The following is a 9,895-nucleotide window of genomic DNA, read 5'->3' as shown; positions in this document are numbered from 1 at the left end:
TTACGAAAAAAACAAATAACATTTTTCTAAGGATTTCGTATTGTGTACTGAATCTTCCAAGTTTAGGTATATTTTATACCTTAGGCTGCTATTTACTCTTAAACTACTAATAATTCTCAAGCAATCTTAGACGCTATAATTTTCCTTGTAAATTTGATATATTTACTACCATTCTGAATTTTTTCCAAATTTTCCACCCGACAGTTTAGATTTTAGAGGGGGGGACGCTCGATTTCAATGAAAATTTGCACTTTAAAGTTGAATATTTTGCAAACAGATCATTAAATAGAAAAATTGTTTTAGTAAACCCCGCAATGGTTTTAAAAGACCTATCCAACTATACCCCACACCACAGATTGGATGAAAAAAAAAACACCCCCACCCCCGTCTATGGGTGGTACTATAAAAAAAATGTTTTTTTTATTGTACCAGTTTGTCGGCATAGTTTATAATGTTATTCATGCAAAATTACAGCTTTCTAGCATTGATAGTCCGTGAACAAAGCCGCGGACGGACAGACAGACATGGTGAAACTATAAGGGTTCCGTTTTTGCCCTTTATAGCAGAGGCCGCCTTATCGCTTCAGAGCTATCTCTACCAGGCAACTTTAATATTACAGAAGTAAGAAATAGATATCAAGAAAGGGAGGAATGCTTAAAATGAAGAGAAGGATTTAAATATAGATTTTATTTCGTTATTCAAAAAAATATCGACACTGCACTGTCTTATACAATGCGTCGAAAATACTAATAAAATTCTGTGAAAATAAATTATACCAAATTTCTGAATATAATTTACAAACAATAATGGTAGGCTAGTTTTAGACATAGTTTAACTATTGAGTAAAAGGAATATTAAAGAAGAGGTAAATTAAAAACAGAATAAAAGTAATATCATCAATATAATATTGTTAAGCACATAGTTACAGAAATAAGCTCCTAACACTATAAAACTGGCATCAAACTAATTTTAATTTAAGTACATCATGACATGAACAATGTAGCTTACTAGCTAATAAAAACTGAGACCTCAATGACGTACTGCTTTTATTAACTTGGTTTGTTTCTCTATGGCTTCCAAAATTTTTGATATCATTACAAGCAGCCGCTCATCCGTCGCCTGAACAATAAGGTGCGGTTCTTCCTCGTTTGTCTCTGAGTGCACGCAAGGTATACCTTTTAAAGACGGATCTTTCGCAGCAGCCACAGCTATTGTAGGCTCCATGTTAGAATAACCATTACTAAAATCCCTAATTGCAGTCGCCAGCCATTCACAAGAGAAATTATTGCCATCAATATTCACCCTCAAAGCATGCTTATGGCCAATCCACGCCTTGTAATCCAAATTATACATGCCGTTGAATCGCAGAGAGAGGAATCTTAACGACTTTAGATTCATTATTGTTTCAGAACGTAAGACCTCTATCTTGTTGTAAGATAAATCCAAATTCTCCAGAGATGTTAACCCGTCGAAAGCTCCGTACTCGATCAGTGTCAGATTATTATAGGACAAACGCAAAGTTAACAGTTGACCCATGCCCTTGAAAGTTGATGGACGAACGGCATTGATTTCATTTCGCGACAATTCCAACGTTACCAGATTCGATGGTAATCGCAAACTTGATTCGTCTAATTCCGTTATTTTGTTATCACTCAAATCTAAAATTTTCAGATCTTTTTGAAAACTAAGTTCAACTAACGACACATCTGTTATTTCGTTGGCATGCAATGATAAATGCATTAATCGTAGACCCTCACCATTCGGCATACTCAATGAAGAGAGGCCATTATATGAAAGATCTATACACCTCCTTCTGGATGAAATTTTTTATGTTTAATCTCTTAATTGCGTCGAAATAATTATTAGACATGTTTACATATCTCAAGATGAAGTTTCACAAAGGTTTGGTCTGGGAGGTTCTGTAATCTGTTGAAAGATAAATCCAAGTTTTGTAAATTGGGTCATGGAGGCGAAGCTCTCATAGTCGAGATGGTCAATGTAATTTTTACTCAAATTCAGGTATTTTACGTGCTTTAAATCATCCACATTTACAACAAAGTAATCAACTTGTTGTGAGACAGATCCAAAAGATGTTAGATGCTATGATATAGGAAAGAGCATAAGGTTCAATGTTCGATATTGAATTTTTTAGACAAATCCAGTTGTACGTCGATTAATTTATTCCCTACCACATCTCTACTGAACCTTCTCATTTTAATTTCCGATGTTGCGTTCGGCAAAGACGTAATGTAATTTTCCGAAAGTATAATTTTTGCACTTGGAATTGCTTCCAAAGTGACGCCAGTGCCGCGATAACCACTCTGGAAACAATTTCTCAAGCGATTCGCAGACACGTCGAAAGTGTCTAAATCGTATATGATTTGAAGCGATTGTAAATCTATTTTTTCTATCTGGTTACCTTTTAGATATAGATGTCTTAGAACTTTTAGAGAATTATCGCCCCGTCCAAATCAAAAATATTATTGTTGCTTAATTTAGCACTTTGAGCTGTGATAACTGACTGAAAGTCATATTATTACATTGCTGATAGAATTATTAGACAGATCTAATTCTACTAAAAACGTAACTTGATCAAATGCATCGTCAGGAATATTTTCAATCGCGTTATAAGCGAGCACCAATTTCTGAAGTTTGCTTGGCTGCGTTTCCATTTGTAGCAAATTCTTGATTTGAGATAGTCTGTTGTACGATAGATCGACAACTTCTAAGTAAAATAGACGATAGAACGGGCTGCCGTGATATGTTTGATCTGATTGCCCGAAAGGTATAATTTGGTTAGGCCGTCCATTTTTTCAACCATGGTTAAGCTCTCCTGTGGCCATTTTCCAATCGCGCGGAATGATACAACGGAGCTGAGTAGAGACCAGTCAATTTTCGGGTCGCTCTCATTGAAAATAGAGGGGTTGTCTAAAGTGAGGGTGACGTTGGCGGGATAGTTCGAGGAGAGGCACTCCTCGGGGAGTTGAGGCCGTGGATGTCGCCGTGGCAGTGGATCGCGTAGGAGCAGTTCCCGTATGAGTGCATCCAGTCGCGGGGCAGGAGCAGCTCCCAAGGTGACAGAAGCCAGCAGAAAAACGACAGTGGCGTACCCTGAAAATAACAAAATTATGTTACATTTAGTTTTGAATTAAAAAAAAACAGCAAATTGCGACTCACACTCACGCAGCACTTATATCCTCCCCACGACACCGCATCGAAAAACGATGTTTTTTGTATGGGTCTTTTTTTATTTATTTTTTTACTTTATTTATTTTCTTTAATTGAAGTTGTTGCATAAGCGTAGCTATCAGTCGCGGGTGAGCAAAGTAATTGTTTCGGTTCATTGATATGAACCTCCGCAAATTCACGCCTGATTCAATAAATTCATCATCATCATCTCAGCCGTAGGACGTCCACTTTTGAACATAGCGGCCTACCATAGACCTCTAGTTGCTTCGGTTCGATTCAATAAATTATTTTGAATAAAACGTTGTTACAGTGAGATTATTAAGAGTTAAGGTCTCTACCCCACTGAGCCTCTGAGTTTTTCGAAATTCATGTGCGGAATTACATTTGAAATTTACACGAGCTTTGCGGTGAAGGAAACATCGTAAGGAAACCTGCACAAACCTGCGAAGCAATTCAATGGTGCGTGTGAAGTTCCCAATCCGCACTGGGCCCGCGTGGGAACTATGGCCCAAGCCCTCTTGCTCTGAGAGGAGGCCTGTGCCCAGCAGTGGGACGTATATAGGCTGGGATGATGATGATGAAGGTCTCTACACTACCACAGTATATATGTCGGTGGCCGATCGTAAAATCTGCCAGATCACGAAATTCCTAGGCATATCGTGAATAACGCCATATGTCATAATTTGGCTAGTTTAGGCGGATCATGAAATTCCTAGGCATATCATGAAACGCCGCCATATCGGTTGTGGCTGTGATCACACTAACCACTACTCGCTTCGCTCGTCGTACCTAAATTTTTCTTTTTTTCGGCAAATCACGATGTGCCCGGTATAGAGCTAGGAATATCGACGAATGAGTTGCTCTAATCGATCTGCCGTGTCGTTTCTCAGGCACATCACGATATGCCTGGCCAACTTTTAGGCATATCATGCAATGGCGGCATTTCACGATATGCCTAGGAATTTCGTGATCTGGCGGATTTTACGATCGGCCGCCGACATATATAAGCTAAAGCAGTATGGAAGCTACGAATAATTTGATCAAAACGAACACACTCACACAGACGCGCACTCTACACGGTCCCGAAGGGGGTCTCGCGGTACTGCAGTCGCCGGTCGAGACGAGTAGTGGTCGCGTTGCGTTGTTTCAATGAGGGCTATCGCGTATGAATTCGCCACTAGAGGCGCTAGTGTAGCGTGAGGTCTCCGAAATGTCAAATCTCATAGTTTTGGGTGAGCTACGCGGGTTTATTTATAATTAGAATAATTTTGTGAATATTTTGCAATATCTGGAATTAATTATGGCAAATTATCAAATATGCGTTCCGGGGCAATGAATGTCTGTGTTTTGAGACAGTTTTGTCTTTCGGAAACCTTTGTCCTCCCTTTTTTCCGAACAAAACGGGGACTATGCAACACTGTGGCATGCTCGATATTTTTATGGTACGGTTTTAAGGTGTATTAAATATGATTTTAATCTAAACTTTGTTTTCACGCCCGTAATAACAGACTTTGAAAGCCATACTTAAAAACCTCACGCAACAGTGCGCCATCTAGTGAGACAAAAAACGATAGCCCTCATTGCGTGCGCCCAGACAATCCGCGATATTAAAAACTATGCTTGGAAAATATTGTGCAGTTTATAGCTGGTTGAACACGGAACCTTCGAAACCGGGGCTTTCATTTTTTAAACTCCCCGCTGATGTTGAAAGGTAAGAATGATTTACTATTACTAAATAAAATGCTTTTTCTTTTAAATAAAACGTTTGGTTATTTTAGTAGGATAGGTAGGTATTGCCCACTGACTTAAAGGCCATAATTTGTGTTAAATTCTTTAAAAGACGACTAAGGGTTTATTTGTTTTATGATGTTAGTGATTTTATTATTGATAGTTCAAATTAGTTGCAAGAAATATCTACCTATCGTTCTACCAGTTTTTCAGTTGTTGTTTTTTGTTCATATATGTTTATTACATTTATATTCAATAAGAGGCTATATTTAATAGATTTTAATATCCAACACAATGAAAATTGAATTGAATATTTGCCTTTTTAAAAGCGCGCGTTAAAATATAATTGCTAATACGGAACTTTTAGAATAGTTACCTACTTTTAGCTATTCGACCGTCCGAAATACAGCGCGAACTAAACATTATTATTTTCAATTTTACCAAAAATAAGTGGATAACCCTAACGCTCCATTGGAGCGTAGGTATTTATCTAAAAAAATATGCCTAGCTTCCATACTGCTTTAGCTTATATATATACTGTACCACTACACCGTATCATACCATGACCGTAATAGGAACGTGTCAGGATCGGCATGTCAAGCGCATACATGACGCGCGACGGCGACGGTTGGTTACGAAACGCGCTTGTGGGCATAGTCTCATACCTTTTAATACAAAGAATATATTTTTTCATCACACTTGCTCGTAAACAGTGTCGTAACATGCAGGCTACCTTAGTTACAACTTACAACCCCCCAAAAAAAACCCTCGACCTTAATGTGCTTGTCTTGAAACCCTTGGTCGGTAAACGAGTAATGCGCGTACACATTTTCTTGCCATGAAGCCCAAGGTCGGTAAATGAGTCAGTGCCCTGATGCTGCTGCGCCGTGCCGCGTGCCCGTGGCCCGTGCGCGCGCTCTTGCTGCAGGACTACATGGACCACATGCACACGCACGTTGCGGCGCATGCCGAGGGAGGGGGAGGGCGACGCTGCCAAGAGCACAGCCTAAGGTATCACCAATATTTGGAAGAATTATATTTTTTCTTTTACAAAAATACAATTTTACTTGCAAATGTGATGAAAAACATTGTATGTCGCACGGGCGGTACTATAATTACGAACACCGACTCATTAAAGCCCTCAGTCTTCGACTTCGGGCTTCTAATAGACTCTCGTTCGTAATTCCTTATTTACCGCCCTTAAGACACAATGTACTATTGCCTGACACGTTGCTATTACGGCGATGGTATGGTACGGTGTAATGGGTAGAGTACAGTACCTTTAGTGTTTTTACAAACACGTATTCTAAGGACTCTAAGGGACTGTTTCACCATCCATTGATTAGTGTTAACTGCCGGTTAAATGTGATGCCGTCTCTATTTGTTTTGTTCGAATAGACGGAGATGGCATCACATTTAACCGTCAGTTAACACTAATCAAAGGATGGTGAAACAGCCCCTAAGGATTGATTAATGGAATAATTTTAGCATGACAACGTTGTATAGTGGCTCAAAAAATAATTTATTATAGTACCGTCAGCAGCAGAAGTGGACGAGCGATGGTGTTGCTCAAAATGATAAACACTCTCTTATTATATTACCTTGGCAGTAGATTCGTGTGTAGATCAGTTTGAGCATGGTATCCGCTCATCCATTTTTGCTGCGGACTGTATACCAAGGTATACACCATAAGGTGGAACTGGGGGGGCATGGAGGTCATGAACTCCCCCACCCCGCGCCCTCCCTGGGTCCTGGTCTGAGCCGAAGTCGACAGGTCAATTAATGATTAGTGTTATTTTACAATAAATATGGCTATAAAGATGGATCCACAATAAGCATTTTACTTACCAGCTGCCATTTTGGTTTTTCTTTTGGTGTGCTATCTGGAAAATAATCTGAAACAAAATAGGTTGATTACATATTTAGAACTCTGCTATTGCCGGTTGTGCATTATAAATTAAATGAAAAAAAAATAGAATCGAGACAGGCAAATAATAGGTAAAAACAAATAAAAAGAAAATACTCTAATACTACACAAAAAAAAATGATAAAAAATGGTCTTATCGCTTAAAAGCGATCTCTTCCAGACAGCTACAAGGGTGCAGGAACTGATACAATACAACAGTAAAACATGATTACTTTAAATAGAACCTACTGATATTACGAGTGTGTGTGTGTTTTTTTTGCTACTCATCCACGCTAAAACGACTTGATAAATGTGGATGAAATTTGATATGCAAATAGCTGAAAATTGCAAGACGAGATTTACACAGGTGAAATAGCAATAAAATATATTATGCCGCTAATTGTGGACACATGAAATTTTGCACGGCTATTCTTCTTACTACGTTAATAAGGGACACGATGTAATTTTTGTAAGTTCCCTGTACTCGGGAATTTTGTAAAATCCTGGAATTTCAATGCAACTGTCGGATAACGAAGCCGCAGGCGACTCTAATGACTCCTAAAGCTACCAGATTCTGTAATTTCAACCTTAAAAAACTAGGTATCGATACACCTTCATGTTCTAAACTAGCATTTACCTCCGGCTTTGCATAGGTAACCCATTTTTAGCAGTTTCATTGAAATTCTGGGATTTCAATATAAATCCCGTGGGACTTCCCAAACGTTACTTGTATTTATTAATGTCCTCTGACATCCTGGTAATAGACATTTCGGAATTTTATCCTGATCCCATAGGAATATCAGAATAAAAAATAGCCTATAGATGTCATTGGCTCTCAAGCGGTGCGTCGTGAGCCGTGGTAAACACCCAAGGGCACCAAGTGGGGCTCCTACCGTTAACCCGGAAACTTATGTAACTCGGTGGGAATCGAGTTATTACAGTGTCACGCCAAAGCTATTGTATTCTATGACAACTAGACTCCAAGCTACAAGGGCGCCATGACAAAATATCAAGCCTGTAAGTGCCCAGCAAACTGAAAAGTGGATATCCATGGTTTATGTGACCATGATACTACTAACTAAATCCTACATAAAATCTTTTAGAATGTTTGCTGTCTTTTACAGCTCCCGTATTCGTAGTCCAAACAGGTATTTAACAAAAAACTTACCTTAACAACAGTAATTAAACATTTCACTGGTTACAAGCGTCCAATGTCCAAACTTCGACTTAAATGAGTCTACGCGAAATAAATATGATCCTCCACATTTTCGATGACAGCGCGAAATCGGAACAATAATTTTGCAAAGAGTAAAACGACGTAGAATGTACACTGACGTGGCCATCGAACCATGGTCTCTGATCCATTAAAAATAAATCTTTGAGGTCTTTAGCTTTTTGCTCTGAAACGTGTAGCTTTTAGTGAGCATATGTCAGCAAGTTTTTCTCCACACACTAATATAGAAGGGCATAGGATAGATTTTAAACGAATTCATCGCAGACAAAGTAGCGGGCTTCAGCTTGTTTATTTAAATAGCATTATATAAATAAATAAATAAAAATACAGAAATTTAGAATGGAGCAAGGAGTGAAGGCAGTCGTGCAAAACGTTAAAAAATATTTTTGTAAAAACGTAAAAGAATAGGCAAGCCGATGGGAATAGGGTTGTTGCAGCGCACGTCACTAGTCTTTGTCATATCATATTTTTCACCGTTATTATGATATGAAAAGAATGAGACTTATTTTCTCACCGAACTCTCTATACCGGGTGTAGCCTGTAATATGAGCAAATAATTAAAACATAGATCATACTCGTCAAACTGAACAACATTAGTTCAGCGACTTTTAAAAATAGTTAGTTTTTTAATTTTTGTTACACTTTAAAGTTTATTCGAAGAAGCAATGTAAAGCAAAATGCTTGATGTTTGTAGCGTGACAGGCGACGTCAGTTGGGTTCTAGGATGGCGTACATTGATAGTAGTATTTCATTTGTATGATAAAAGGAAGATTCAAAGACTCCATTACTTTTAAATGTCGCTGAACTAATGTGGTTCAGTTTGACGAGGAGGATCTATGTTTTAATTTTTTGCTCGTATTACAGGCCACACCCGGTATACAAGTAACTAACTCGGTCAAGTGATCATTGAAAAAAATTACCTCTATAACTATGCGAAGTTTACTTGTTAAATAGGCGTCTATTATCCATTTTTTGACAATCTCCTTTCATTTTAATAACACGATGTTAAAGCTAGGTACTAAAACATGCAAAATGCAAGATTTTAACAGTCTACTTCTATAAAATCTTTGTCCGATGCATTTCATACGAAACTAGAGACGCCGCCTTATCTTAAAGAAATACAACACGGTGGTATGTTGGTCTGTGTCTGTGTGATTCGTAAGCGGCCTTCTAACATAAAATGATAGAAAATCAACCTAAGCATTAAACGAAACACAAATCAAAGTCGAAGCTTGAACGTACTTGTATTTATTGTCTAAATATGTGGCTAACAAAAATAATTATACCGCCTAATTGAGAACCTCCTTTTTTTGAAATCGGTACAAACTAATCTGACGAAATGTAGGTATGTTATGAAGAAATACTTATTTGTTTTTTTGTAATATTCTGGTTTGTAGGAAAGAGAATTTTTGAAAATTTTCGTCATTCATTATACACATCCCACTGTTGAGCACAGACCTCACCTCAAAATGAGAGAGGATATGGGTCGTAGTTGGGCATTTTCGTTTAAAGGTGTACCCTTTCTTTTTTTTCAATTTTGGGAAAAATATGGTTTTTGCCTACTCAGAATCAAGAGCACAATCGATTCCGATAGTTTTTCAAAATTTCCCCAAAAAAAATGATAGTTTTGTTACGTTTTTTTTTCATACACTCAGTATGGGCGTAACGAAACTGGCTCATAAAATTTTGTATGAAAAAAGGGTTTTTTTTTTAAACTACCTATCGAAATCAATTGTGCTTTTGATTCTGAGTAGGAAAAACCATTTTTTTTTCAAAATACATACAGTATACCTTTACACGAAACGCCCAGTTCCCACGTAGGCCCAGCGCTGATAAGC

General features: G+C 38.0%; 1 protein-coding gene and 1 long non-coding RNA gene across 2 annotated transcripts; both read right to left on the bottom strand.

Annotated features, from left to right (window-relative positions):
* Positions 1-972: 972 nt before the first annotated feature.
* Positions 973-1,796, bottom strand: LOC141434782 (uncharacterized). Its single transcript, XM_074097222.1, has one exon. It carries the CDS (start codon positions 1,765-1,767, stop codon positions 1,030-1,032), a length of 738 nt encoding a protein of 245 aa, XP_073953323.1. The 5' UTR covers positions 1,768-1,796; the 3' UTR covers positions 973-1,029.
* Positions 1,797-3,073: 1,277 nt separating this feature from the next.
* LOC141434787 (uncharacterized) lies at positions 3,074-8,079 on the bottom strand. Its single transcript, XR_012452098.1, has 3 exons — positions 7,992-8,079; positions 6,766-6,812; positions 3,074-3,111 (listed from the first exon to the last, which is right to left on the bottom strand). It is a non-coding gene; the product is annotated as an uncharacterized lncRNA (long non-coding RNA).
* Between the last annotated feature and the right edge of the window lie 1,816 nt (positions 8,080-9,895).

Source organism: Choristoneura fumiferana, chromosome 14, assembly GCF_025370935.1.
Source record: "Choristoneura fumiferana chromosome 14, NRCan_CFum_1, whole genome shotgun sequence".
In the NCBI taxonomy this organism is placed as follows: domain Eukaryota; kingdom Metazoa; phylum Arthropoda; class Insecta; order Lepidoptera; family Tortricidae; genus Choristoneura; species Choristoneura fumiferana.
This window is presented reverse-complemented; position numbering and strand designations above follow the sequence as displayed.

Excerpts from the sequence above, each read along its gene's own strand:
- LOC141434782 (XM_074097222.1), bottom strand. The coding sequence starts at position 1,767 with ATGCCGAATGGTGAGGGTCTACGATTAATGCATTTATCATTGCATGCC.